The sequence below is a fragment of the Lycium ferocissimum genome, chromosome 7, assembly GCF_029784015.1.
Source record: "Lycium ferocissimum isolate CSIRO_LF1 chromosome 7, AGI_CSIRO_Lferr_CH_V1, whole genome shotgun sequence".
Taxonomy (NCBI): Eukaryota; Viridiplantae; Streptophyta; class Magnoliopsida; order Solanales; family Solanaceae; genus Lycium; species Lycium ferocissimum.
In genome coordinates, this window is record NC_081348.1 from 38,000,809 (window position 1) to 38,014,160 (window position 13,352).

General features: G+C 36.6%; 2 protein-coding genes across 7 annotated transcripts; one reads left to right on the forward strand and one right to left on the reverse strand.

Moving 5' to 3' along the window:
- Window positions 1-1,223: 1,223 nt before the first annotated feature.
- On the forward strand, window positions 1,224-11,052 carry LOC132064834 (TIP41-like protein). Of its 6 annotated transcripts, none has more exons than XM_059457965.1 (9): window positions 1,225-1,445; window positions 3,903-4,088; window positions 4,655-4,742; window positions 5,354-5,467; window positions 5,582-5,641; window positions 5,726-5,767; window positions 5,895-6,023; window positions 7,822-7,927; window positions 10,913-11,052. In XM_059457965.1, the coding sequence occupies exons 1-9, from the start codon at window positions 1,306-1,308 to the stop codon at window positions 10,930-10,932; spliced, it is 885 nt and encodes a 294-aa protein (XP_059313948.1). In that variant the 5' UTR covers window positions 1,225-1,305; the 3' UTR covers window positions 10,933-11,052. The 6 variants fall into 6 exon arrangements, with proteins under 6 accessions (XP_059313950.1, XP_059313948.1, XP_059313946.1 ...); XM_059457963.1 differs by having other exon boundaries at window positions 10,895-11,034; XM_059457962.1 differs by lacking the exon at window positions 10,913-11,052 and adding an exon at window positions 8,135-8,667.
- On the reverse strand, window positions 10,755-12,028 carry LOC132064835 (zinc finger protein 4-like). Its single transcript, XM_059457968.1, has one exon. It carries the CDS (start codon window positions 11,592-11,594, stop codon window positions 11,079-11,081), a length of 516 nt encoding a protein of 171 aa, XP_059313951.1. The 5' UTR covers window positions 11,595-12,028; the 3' UTR covers window positions 10,755-11,078.
- Window positions 12,029-13,352: the final 1,324 nt, after the last annotated feature.

Consider the following 13,352-nt stretch of genomic DNA (forward strand, 5'->3'; position numbering starts at 1 on the left):
GCTGCAATTTTTTTATATATTTTAGATAAATAAAATCAAAACTAAAAGTATATCATAATAGCCATTTAAAATAGTTTATCTATTTAAATAATAGTGATAAATGTGAGCTTCATGTGCTCTTATCAATAAGTTTTAACACTGAAAGAAGTTCAAGAAGAGTATTGTGCTTTCATGGACAGTCAGACGCAGTATACTGTATACAATTTAGTAAATAATATTTATGCAACTTACTAATCAAGAGCACTTGTATAAGTTTTTCTAATTGTATTTAATTTCATGTTTCAATATCGTTACATTTTGATTTCTAATGTTCAAAACAATGCTCCAAAGCGATTATAGCATTGTGGCTTGATCTTAACTTACATGATATTTGACTTGTATAAATTATTTTCCTAGCAATGAAATCAAGCTTAACATGTAGAAAGATAACAATGTAAGTTCCAAATCTGTCATGCTATTTGAAATTATTTTTAAAAATGCTTGCTGTTTATTTCCACTTGTTAAATTACTAAATTAAATGTTCCCTTTCAAATTATGTTCATTATTTAAGTTACGTGGCTAGAATGTCTTACGTAATCTAAATTTTGTAATAAGGATAAACTTAGGTTTTCTTTAGCGAAATGGCTAGAATGTCTTACTACTTCAAATGTTAGCTCTCAAGTTTTCCTCCCAATTGTGTGTTTAGTTTAGTTTTTAATAAGAGAACTATTTTTAGAAATAGAAATTTTTGCATTAGTTTTTGTGAACAATCTTGACTATTTTGTTACTCCTTGCGTTTAATTTATTCGTCTGGTTTAGACTTGATATGGAGTTTAAGAAAGTAAAATCTACTTTTGAATTTTGTGGGCATAAAATAAAAATACATAAAATGTATCAAAATATCCTCCAATCTTGTAATATCAAATATGCCACGTTGAAAATTGGATTTAAAAAGTTGACAAAAATTAGAATTAAAGTGACTAAGAAGGAATTTAAGAGCCCGCTTTGGATTAACTTATTTTAGGTGCTTTTAAGCACTTCTGAAATGTTTAAATTAAAATAAAAAATACTTTTAAATATTTATTTTTAAGCTAAAATAGAAAAGAGAAGTCAAAACTCATAAACTTTTTAGCTTATACGCCGTAACCCAATCCAAACGGGCTCTCTGGTTAAACAAATTTAAACGAGGAGTAGTAGTATTTTTTTAAAAAAAGACGTCTATATTTGGATCCACAATTTGTCTTTTATTGGAGAAAATTGCCAAAAACTTTTGTAAACCAAACGGTTAAGTAGTACGGCGGACGATCGTAAATCTTCCATAGGAAAATGGAGTGGGAGACTGACGAGAAAGAATTAAAGGCCGCCGGAGCTGAGGCTCTGCCGGACGGACGTTGTGGAGTCCGTATTCAGGGCTGGGAGATTGAGTCTCGCAAGCATTCCATTCTCACTTCTCTTCAACTTGAAAGGTAATGTACTCTTTTACCCCTCTGCTATTCAATTAACAGCTTCTCGTCACTGCAACTTGTTTGTTTCATGTTTAAGCTATTTAAACTAGACTTTCTAAGATATATAAACTTTTATTTTGACAATCGATTATTTTTAGAGTTAATGGTCAAAAACACAACTCAACTATCACTTTTTCGTGAGTGAGTTTCCTACCTGAACTATCACCATTTTCAGATAGGAAAAGTGAATAACTGATAGTTGAAGTGTGTTTTTGATAAATAGTTGGTCATAGTTCAGGTAGGAACTGGCACACCTAAAGTGAACAACTGATATTTGAAGTATGTTTTTGACAAATAGTTAGTGATAGTTCAGGTTGGAAACTCATGAAAAAATGATAGTTCGAGTGTGTTTTTGACCATTTACTCTTATTTTTATCCTTTATTAGCTTTGAAATTATTACCAGTTGTTGTGCTCTCTATTGAGGATGAAAACAAGCACGTCACCAGCCAAAGAGCAATCTTTCGCTGAATGAATAAAAACTTACTACTCATTAATGATGAAGCATTTATTTTGGATTGCTGTGTAGTTGATGATTGATTGACTACTTGGAAACAGGAAGTCATGCAGGATACTGTAGGAATGTAGGACTTGGTTAGGATGTGAAACATGAAATAAGACTTTTGCTTCTACCAAATAGTTATAGCCTTTTCCTCTACTTTGTCTGAACTTTTCTAATCCATAACAAATTTCTGGATGAGAATTGATATGCAATCTTGTTATCTGTGAATCTTTTGCTGCCTTGGAGAACTTCTCGTGATGCTTAATTTCAACGATTCTTGAGTGGGCTTAATCACTCAGGCCTGAGGTCTTAATGATTCTTACCTCAGTGTATGCGAATCTCGGATTTTGGGTTGAGTGCTGCATATTGATGAGGGTTCTTAAACAATTTGGTTCGGAGAACGTTCCTTGTTTTTCCTTCTTGCATGTGAGAGATGACCTGTGAAGAAGCATCCCTAAATCTTGAACTCTCCCCAGGCCCGCGAAAAGAAATTGCCATGCATTTTCTATAGAGAAAATAGTCAAATACCCCCTCAATGTATACTCGGACTAATTATGACGCATCCAACCTTTGCGGGCGACCTATTATCCCCCTGAGCATTTAAAAAGTGGAATTTATAATCCCTTGCAAAGTCACACCCAGATATGTGCTGGACTGTGTAGTGCACGCGCTTGACACGTGTACATTTAAAAAAAAAAATTCATTTATTTTCTTATTCGTTTCTTTATTTTTCTCTTTCCTCTGTCTATGATTTGTTATCTTTTTTTTTTTTTTTTTCTTTTTTCTTTCCTTAGTCTTCCTCAATTAAAATTCATTTTCTTCCTCCATTAACACACACACACATTCAATTTCATCATCAATCATACATATCTTTTCAAGAAATCAACCAACCCATTTTCTTCCTCCATTAACACACACACATTCAATTTCATCATCAATCATAAATATCTTTTCAAGAAATCAACCAACCCATATTCTTCCTCCATTAACACACACATTCAACCCATTTTCTTCCTCCATTAACAGACACACATTCAATCCATTTTCTTCCTCCATTAACACACACACATTCAATTTCATCATCAATCATACATATCTTTTCAAGAAATCAACCAACCCATTTTCTTCCTCCATTAACACACACACATTCAACCCATTTTTTTCCTCCATTAACACACACACATTCAATTTTATCATCAATCATACATATCTTTTCAAGAAATCAACCTATTTGGGTTCAAGAATTTCTTTTCCACGGGGCTGCTTCTTCTCTTTTCTGAAAACCCCCAACTTCCGGCGGCGGTGGTGGGGCAGTGGCCGCTCGTCGGTGGTGGTGGTGTTGGCGCAGGAGGGAAAGAAGGAGACGAAGGGTCATTGGCGCAGTGGTGCAAGCAGTGGAGAGAAGCAGATGAAGGAAGGGGGTCCATTGGGGCAGTGGCCGCTCGCCGGCGATGAAGTCCGGTGGCGGCGGCTCTTGATGAAAGAAGAGAGGGAGGGAGTAAAAGTAAAAAATGAGATAGAAAGAAAAAAAAAAGGGAAAAATTAATTAAAAATACATATATTTATGAAAAGATATATTAAAAATAAAATTTTAATACTTGTTTTTGGTGCTCACTCTCTCAAAGAAAGTGAAACACACTCACTTTGCCACGTAAGCATTTAGGGGGGTATAAATTCCACTTTTAAAATGCTTAGGGGGGTAATGGGTCGCCCGCAAAGGTTGGGTGCGTCATAATTAATCCGAGTATACGTTGAGGGGACATTTGACTATTTTCTCTTTTCTATATTGAACAATTATTTTGTGGATTTTTATGCTTTTGCGTATCATAGTTCATATCCTCTTGTAGATGAGAACACTTATCTCTTCGATATCTTGAAAGGGTCTAATTCCTCCCTAAATGTCTTGATATGCATACAGATGGGAAGAAGAACTTCAGACCTCTCACTTGCCAGAGATGGTATTTGGGGACAATTCTTTGGTGCTTAAACATGTGAATTCTGGCACAAAAATTCACTTTAATGCATTCGATGCTCTAGTTGGTTGGAAACACGAAGCGTTACCACCTGTTGAAGTTCCAGCAGCTGCAAAATGGAAATTCAGAAGGTATTGTTAGTTTTCCAATTATGTATTCTGGATCCTCTTTTAGTTCTCTCTCGCCGCTTATTTCAAACATCATGTATTCTGGATCCTCTTTTAGTTCTCTCTCCTCTTGTCCTGGATCCTCTTTTAGTTAAACCCCCTTTTTTCATTTCCATTTCTTTTCTTGGGGAGGGCACCTTGCATTTCAGCGATTCATGAAAGCTCCTCCATTCATCTCTATTTTTGATATAAGTTACGTGTGTAACTGAAGAAAGGATATAGAAGTAGAGAAGACATAATGTACTTTTATTAGGATGTACTGGCATTGTGAAGCTTACAGCAATCCTTTAAGAATTAGTAGCATTGTCATTGCTTTTATTGAGATCCACGCTTCTACAGTCATGCTTTATTCTAGGCTAGTACCATATTCCATTTGCGATATTTGCATGAACGCTGTTACCTTTGACTAATAACTCGATGTATGTGATATTCTCAACCTTGGTTGACAGAAGGCTTTCTTCATTGTCCTCCTCTTTCTTTTACCGACTCTCTCTCTCTCTCTCATTTTTTTTGTGTGTGTGTGTTTGCAGTAAACCTTTGCAACAGGTGGTGCTTGACTATGACTATACCTTCACAACACCTTACAATGGAAGTGAAACTGTCGAAAGGAATGCCGAGGTCTGAATCTTTTATCATTGGAGTAATACTTATTAAAGTTTTGGGACAATTTATTATTCACTAACACTTTCTAGATTGTTAAAGCTAATACGCCAGCTGGTTTAATGTTTGTTACCTTGGTTAGACTGTTTCATCAGTTGTTTTGTCCTTATCCTCCAGTCAGTGACTCGAATGTTTCATTTTTGAGTTACACTTTAGCAATAATCGCTGGTCACTTGGAAAGTTATTTTATTTGAAGTAACACTTATTAAAGTATGAGGACGTTTTATTATTCACTCACACTTTCTAGTTTATTAGAGCTAATATGCCAGCTGGTTTAATGTTTGCTACTTTGATTAGGTTGTTTTATCAGTAATTTTGTCCTTATCCTCCACTCAGTGACTCAACTGTTGCATTTTTGAGTTACACCTTAGCGACAATCGTTGATCACTTGGAAAGTTAATTTATTTGAATGGGAATATTTTTATTTATGTTCCTTCTTCTATCTTTTCCTTTAGTTATTGCTTTTTTTTTTCTTTTTTTGATAAGGTGAGGTTAATCCTTTAGTTATTGCTCTGTTGCTGTCAAACTCAAAGTTGTTTGAACTATTCTTGTTGCTTTTGTCTAATTAGTGTGTAAGAGGGTTATCGAATGAAAGCAGCTGCAGTCTCCAGTGGGAGGATTGCATGGAGAAAATTGATTTGGTTGCACTGGCATCAAAAGAACCTATTCTCTTTTATGATGAGGTTTGTGAATCAGAATTTGGTGATTTCTGGGTCATGTGACTGGGTAATCTTATCCATTTTCTATTTGTGTTACCTTTCTAGCATCCTAGTTTATTTCCATTTCTCATTCTACAGATCATCTTATATGAGGATGAACTTGCTGATAATGGAATCTCACTTTTGACTGTTAAAGTGGTAATGTTATTTCTGGCTTTTATTAAGTCATATCAATATGTCTGACTTCCAATTCACTGATAAACGACTTCTGTGTATTTCTAGAGAGTCATGCCAAGTGGTTGGTTCCTATTGCTGCGTTTCTGGGTGAGTAGCTCTGTTGGAAAATTTTCGACATAAACAATTATTACCTTGGTTCCCCTCGGAATCCGTTCTTTGTGCCCCGGTTATTGTTTCGTTATCTCTTTTACTGATGGTTGAATGCGTTACACAGCTTAGAGTTGATGGAGTGCTTATGAGGCTAAGAGACACTCGTTTACATTGTTCATTTGGGGAGCATATGAAATCAGTTATTCTTCGAGAAAGCTGCTGGAGAGAAGCAACATTTCAAGCCTTGTCTTCTGTGAGTTCAATATCATCTCTATACATGTACCAGGACCACCTGCTTAAAAAAAAAAAAAAGAAGTACCAGGGTGACTTCCCGACCCCTCCCACTTCTATATAGATCTATTGATCTGTCTATGCTGATGACCATAAGTTCTCGCAGTTGCTAATGTTTGTTGTCGATTTCAAAGTTGTTACTTTTGCTATCTGCGTTGTCTGTCACTTCTGGTGCCTCCCTGATATGTTCTATAAATCATAGGTTGTTTGGCATACTAGAGATCATTTTATCTATTGCTTGAGCGGGCAATCTCAATGATACTTTATCTTTGTATTATTAGGGAGAAATCATTCATCTGCTCTGATGCAGCACTGATTCAGGACACTGGTGCAGAAATTAGTTAAATAAAGCAGTATAGTTGACAGGATTCTGGGAGGATTTTCATAAAGAACTGATTAGGCCTTGGAGTAAGATTGCTGCTGTAGTGAAATGAAGAAACCAGATCCAACTGGAGTGAGAAGAAATGCAGGAAACAAAGAAGAGGAGCAAGTAGGAGAAAAGGGGTGGGGAGGTGGGCAGTCCTCTTTACCCTTGTATGGGTAGAAGCTATCTATGCACACCCCATTTTCAAATCATAATCTTCTTCATAACCAGATCATTACAATTTATCTTTCTATTACACCTAATAACAAGAAGCATAAGTCTTGGAGACCAAAACCTTTTAGAAAATCAGGGGACTAAGTTTTAACTAGACATTTTAAAGATCGATTTTAGTAGGACTCAATTATACTTCTACAAATGGCCCAAACCACTATAGCAGATGCCATATTGTGCAAGTGCGCACAGGCAAAAAAGAAAAAGAAAATGGAAGAAGCCAAAAAAGTAGTTGGGCTCCCTTTGACCAAATTCTCAAAGTAGCCTTGACAATTAAATGTAAAAATCCTTGAAACTAATGTCAGCATTAATTATATGGCGTTACACACTCTGTGTAGATGACATCAGGACGTCAATTGTTCCATCTAAAAGCACCTGCTAGGAATGTGGTTATCTTAGTCCTCCTTGAGGTATACTCAGCCTCGGTTGTACTGCTGGTAAGAATTTTGAGAGAGTTCAGTTCAGTTGGTCCAATTAAGTGAAGGAGATCTTTCTTCTTGTGTACCCGTTTTAAGAAATTCTTTACTTTAGATGTGCACTTTGTATCTAGTTGCTTTTAAATGGTAATTGGTAATTGGTAGTTACCTTTTACTCAAAAAAAAAAATGGTAATTGGTAAGAAAAAATATTATAAATATAAACAGCAATGCACTAAGATAGCTCTGCTAGGAAATTACTGAGAACCCCCTACCTGAAAACAAAAGGAAGGGTTCTTTCCTATATAGATTCCTATTCCTGCAGTGAGTCAATAAAATCTACATGCTTTTGCCGTCCTTTACATCCTGTTTATTGCACCAAAAAGCCAAAAACCAAAGACATTTGTATTTTAGCTGCTGTGTAGAGACAGCTTTCCCTTCAAAACATCTGGAACTTCTTCGGTCCCACAAAAACCCAACATACACACACTGACACTGTATTCCACAAGATCCTTGCTGATTTCCTGATACAATTTACAATTGCCTCAAGCAGTCAACAGATTCTTCACATTGAAAGGCATAACAAAATGCTGGCTGAAAAGATTGTGGAACAGATTCCAAAGTTTGTATCTAGTTAGCACTTCATATATTGGGTCTGATAGGACAACTCTGGTGTTGGATCGTATTTGTTTTAACTTACTTTTAGTTTGTTTTGTAAATTTCCCTTACAGATCTTCTTAATTTCTGCAGAAAGGATATCCTTCTGATTGTGCTGCGTATAGTGATCCAAGCATTATTAGTGAAAGACTTTCCATCATAATGCAGAAGGCTCAAAAGCTCAGTATCGAAATGCCATGTAAGCACTAGGTGTGGTCGATATTGTTGTATCAGATCCTTCTTTCTATGTTCCTCCTATTTGTGGAATTTTAGTGAATGATAATTAATTTTCAAGGATGTTATGGAATTATTTGACCTTATGAATATTGCCACATCTGAGTACTTGCATCCCGTCATTCTTCTTCTTCCGACTTTTGATTTTCCTCCCAATGTAAGTGTCGTCTAGATCTGAAGAGAAATAACACAGCATTGAGACGTGCAATGAGCACAAGGACATGGTTGATGCCTTGGATAACTGGAAAAGTGGAATGACTCAGTAGTGACTATTACATTGGAGACTTCTTTGAAAGAATCATTATGAGCGATGAAAACACTAGGTGATTTCTTCCCATCTGCCTTAGACAGAGTTACCAGGTTCCGCTACTAGTGGGAAGTAGCAGATATCCAGTGGAATAGTCATGGTGCGCACAAACTGGCCGGACACCACCGTTATAAAAAAAAAGGTCTCTATGGGCGATAAACTTTTGACATGCTACACCTTCGTTAACTTTCGAACTCCCAAAATGAAGCATATATGGCCTTTTCACAAGCTTTTCCTTATATAGCCACAAAAATGTCTACCGGCACCTCATCAGGGCTAAAGTGTTGGAATTTTAGTGGTTCTCTTGGGAAGAGGTTGCTGGTGGTGTTTTGATTGCACTGAAGAGTTGTGCTGATCAAAAAGTTAAAAATGAAAGCACATTGTATGCTTTTGTGAAACTTCCCCTTGGTATAAGATCTGATTGAGCAAACAAATCTGTTGTTCATTAACTTTTTGGTTGAGGAACAAATGTTATTGATGATGAGCTAGTTGGTAAACCACCGACACAGAACCCATATCGGATGACAATGGTCAACTTATGATGAACATTATTTCAGAAGTAAAATAAGTAAATACAAAAAATTACCATCTCAAAAAAAAAAAGTAAATACGAGAAATTGTGATTTTTTTTTAACAACTACTTTTTTTTAAGTTTTAGATAAGATAATTCGTACAATTCAATATGATTTCGGAGCCATTAGAGGTTCTGAGATTGAATTTCACCGCCTTCATCAACAATAGTACTTCGTCTGCTTGGCCCAAAAAAAAAAAAATCAAGGCTACACATGAAAGGGCGTGTTCCAAACCTAAGACAAATATATAAAAGTGTTCCTTGCCAGGGTGGTGGCGTTGATTCAGGGTACTAGTTAAAAACTTCAGTCACTAGACAACCGATATTACTTTTTTAGAATATTTTCTTTGTCAAGGCTTAATTAGAACATGTAAAAGAGATTGCCTTCAACTGCAAGGTGTGGTTCTAATCTATATTTCCTGAAGATTTCAAAGTCTTAGGGTCTGATGCTCTATACTAGTACATCCAGGGAAATGATGAGATCTAAAGGGGCATTTTTTATTAGTCGGCCAAGCAGGGACAATAGGTTCAATGGGTTATACGGGTATATCTTAGATAGTGGAAGGCAGAAGAAAAAACGTTTATGAAGTGGATTCATAGCATATATGCAGCATGTAAAGAAATAGATGGAGTAGTCGGAGGTGGGGAGTGGTAATCTATAAAATGTGAAAGGACTTAAATTTACTTAAAAGAGTTATACACTTTGTAGAATCTTGTACCATTGTTACCAAAAAATTTGTAATGGACAATAAGTTGCATTCTCTAGTATAGGTAACTGTGGACTTTTAGTATCTAAGCTGGTGATCAAGTGGTGCTGGGTGGCTTTTGTCAAATCGATACAAAAGATAAAAGCTTCAAAAGAAATCAATAGTAACATCAAAATCTCAAGGTGGGGTGGGTGGGGGAGTGAAGGTGTTATGGCCTGTGCTAACTCTCCTTTCTAACTGCCTCATGTGAATAGAAGAGCACCACTTCTTGCTCAGAATAGTTGTTACGAGAAAGTGCATGGTATGCAATAACTTGAGGAAGCACCACTTCTTCCTCAAAATTATTGAGATGCTCAAAACTTTAAATTGACAAATTGAGAAGTCAAGTTCTCTTTGCCTGGCTCTGAAATATTATAACTTTAACTGGTCATGTGGGTTAATAAGTATGTAATTGAAACTACCTAGGTCGAACATTTGGTGTTACAATGAGATATTATCTTATGTTACTATCTCTTATGTATCAGACAATATGAAAGTTGAGAGTCGAGGATTAGTAGGTTGGCTATTTCTGGAGAATCCGATGGCAGTAGGATACAGCTCTGAACAGTTAGTGTGATTACCGACATGCCTTCACACCAACCTTATGAAGCACTTTGTAGAGAGTGGCTTGCTGACTTTAGCGCTGAATAAAGCAGGCCTAGATTTCTGTGATTTTGGCATGGGAGTAAAATGTTCTCATTTTGACTTGTGTTTCGTGTGTCTGTGGCAAATGTTCACAAAATTCTAGAGTGGTGCAATTGGTGGGTTTCTATTTGCTGCTTCGCGTAGCACTTGAGTGTTGTTGCTGACCAGAAGGCATTTTGAGTTCTGTTCGTTTGACACGTGTAGTGGAAAGAGGTCCAACTTACCTTTGACATGTCGACAATAGAGGTGAAGGCCCATTTAGTCCTATTCCCAGTGTGCTGTGACAACTTAATCCTGAACACCGTCCACCATCCATAGCGTCCATCTGCACTATTGCCTGAGTGCTCGCTTTCACACGCTCACTCTCTGCTCTTTCTCCCTGTTTTGCCTGTATAACTCTTTAAAGTTCATCAATTTGCTGTTTCCTCTATAATTCTAATTGGAATTTGTCTAATTTCTTGTAGCTTAAACATAGTGCTTCTAGTTTGCTACCAAAAAATTATATATGCATAAATCAATAACCTTCTTTCACTATAACTCTTTCTTTTTCATTATCAAAAAAAAATAACCTTCTTTCACTATTTGCGAGAGAGTAGGACATTAAAAACTTGTTCTAAGTGCAGTAGGAATAGACGTAACTGAAAAGTACATATTACATCTTAGGTATCATTCATATGACAGGTTTAAGCTGGAAATCGTGACATTTTAGGAGCACTACTTCTCTAGGATCTTTTCCTCTAAACAGGTGGTCGCAGATCATACAATCAGTTCATGTACTGCTGATGAACCAAGCTGAAGCTGTTACAGGAGAGGATACTAAATAATTTGCAATAGATGAGTGGAATTATTACAGCTTAAGATTCAGATCAATCTTATTTGTATTTGAGGCCTGGTCTTCTGATTGATATGGATTTAGTCGAAAACTTCCTGGCCATTTCAAGTCAAATCCTTCATCTACTGGATTGGGACGCGATGTCATTTGAAATCCTGCACTAGCCTCGCTGAACCTTCCCACAGTTGTATTTATTTCTCTGCCTGTTTTATTCACAAGTGAGTGGGGAACCATGCCAAGAGATTTGAACATGGGATTGTTGATAGGTAAAGCCATCATGGTCATCATCCTCTGGGACTGATACTGTCTCACAGCTCCTCTTTCCCTCTTATGAGCATTCTGGTGGCCTCCCAGAGCCTGTGAACTGTAGAACTTCCTCATGCAGAAGTTACACGAAAAAACCTTGCTAGGTCTTGTCTGTGACTCAGATTCTTTAGATGTTGAAGGCGAGTTTTTTCCTAAGCTCAAACTCAACCACTCACCTTGATCGAGTAGTGAGGTTCCCCGGCTGCCATCCTCATCACTTCTCATTCTGCTGGCTGTTGGAATTATGCAGAAATCTTTTTTTTCTCTTCCCTCCCCACAATTTCACTGAAGAGCCAATTTGAAATTTGTAGATGTAGGAAGAGGCTTTGTGGAGATACTGACCAAAAGGACTCTTAAAGAGCTAGAGATCAGAGAGGTAAGGAATAAAAATGAGATCATGCAGGAGGTGAAGGTAAGATTAGGTATTGAAATTTATGATATCTCTTTTTCACTGTCCCCACCTAGTGAGGCTTGGTGTTCCAGGGGACAATGCTTACGTCATGTTTCACTGCAGTCCCTGTCAAGCCCGCGATTCCCCACTTCTTTTTCTCTCTTTTATCTAATCAAATAAATACTGCCTTTAATTATTTCTCGTTGGAGTTAATCGAGGTTGGGAATCACTGATTCAATTTATGGTCTCATCATAATCTCCTATAGTTTGTTTTGCCTGCCGTGTTGCTGCATCTTATGCAGACTTTGTCATATAGTATGTATTAGATTACACTAGTATTTCTCTTTAGCTGTATAATAAGAATTTGGATATCACGCGACTGAAGTTTACAGGTTTGAGATCAGTTTAAAAGGCATAGATTTTAGTGGATCTGGCAGCTTGCAATTGAAGCTTGTCCCACTTTGAAGAATTAGTTGGTTTTAAGAGCAGGATATTTGTCCGATAGCTCCAAGAATAAATCTCCTGCTCTGATTCTCTCTTATCATTTTTCCTGTTATTATTGCTATTGTAGGGGTAAAGTTTTGTAGTTTGCGAAAACTTTCATATTAAGTTGGTGCGGAAGTATTATAAAGATGGAACCCACCTGCAGTGACTTGTTCCCTGTGTGAAAGAATGAGTGAATGAGAAGCTTTAGGAGCAGAATGTAGATGTTGGAGTGAGTGGTGGTAGAGTCATACTAAATTGAGTGTGCCTTGTTTCAATGTCTGATGGAGTGGTAGGGTCCAAAGATTTGTCAATAATAGTGATTAAAATAGGAAAGAGATGAGGTAGCATCTTTTCCAACATAGTTTAGTATTTTCTTCTAAACATGAGTATCTATGTGGGTGTCTTCATGTTGGGTTTTCTTTCCTGACAGATAGTGGGCGTTGTATATGAACAGCAGAAAGCCCAGTTCACCATGAGATAAAGATACCTCAATAATTAAGGTGTTAGTGCTAGTTGATAAAAATAATAATTAAATATTTGTGATGTTGAGAGACAGATTAAATCTTCTGCAATTGAATTTGTTGGGAGGTAATAATTATCTGTTGTAATAATCTAGTCTAAACAAGCTGACATGGCCACCATCGTTATCAAGAAAATAAAAAAGCCTAGAACGCTTATCTGGTGACTGTCAATTGATGTCTTTCCTTTTATGGAGCACCAGATAATATGTTGAGGTTCATGTAATGAAGTGTTATACTGTCACACGTTGAAGGCAATAGTCAGTTCAATGTTATCCTGCTTTAGTTTAAGATTATCCGTTTCTAGACATTTTTAACAAGAGTTGCAGCTTTTCCTGCTGATTAGTCTGTTTCGTCATGAGTTCACTTCCAGAAAATGAAATACTCCCTCCGGATTAAAAAGAGTGGGGCAATTTGCAGGATTGCCCTTCACTGGAGGTGGCTTTTAATTTTTACCCCTCAAAATGGTGGTCTTTAAAATTTGCCCTTTAGGCAGAATTTGCATATGAAAACAAATTCTGCCTAATAAATTTTGCTTTGTGATTTTTTTTTTTTTTTAATGAAATTTGTGTTCAACCCACAACCTCG

What these genes read in the sequence shown, in the direction of transcription:
- LOC132064834 (XM_059457962.1), top strand. Translation starts at nt 1,306, where the DNA reads ATGGAGTGGGAGACTGACGAGAAAGAATTAAAGGCCGCCGGAGCTGAG. An exon ending in CTGTCGAAAGGAATGCCGAG is followed by an intron (nt 4,743 to 5,353) that starts GTCTGAATCTTT and finishes TTGTCTAATTAG; the next exon opens with TGTGTAAGAGGGTTATCGAA. An exon ending in CATTTCAAGCCTTGTCTTCT is followed by an intron (nt 6,024 to 7,821) that starts GTGAGTTCAATA and finishes TAATTTCTGCAG; the next exon opens with AAAGGATATCCTTCTGATTG.
- LOC132064835 (XM_059457968.1), bottom strand. Translation starts at nt 11,594, where the DNA reads ATGAGAAGTGATGAGGATGGCAGCCGGGGAACCTCACTACTCGATCAA.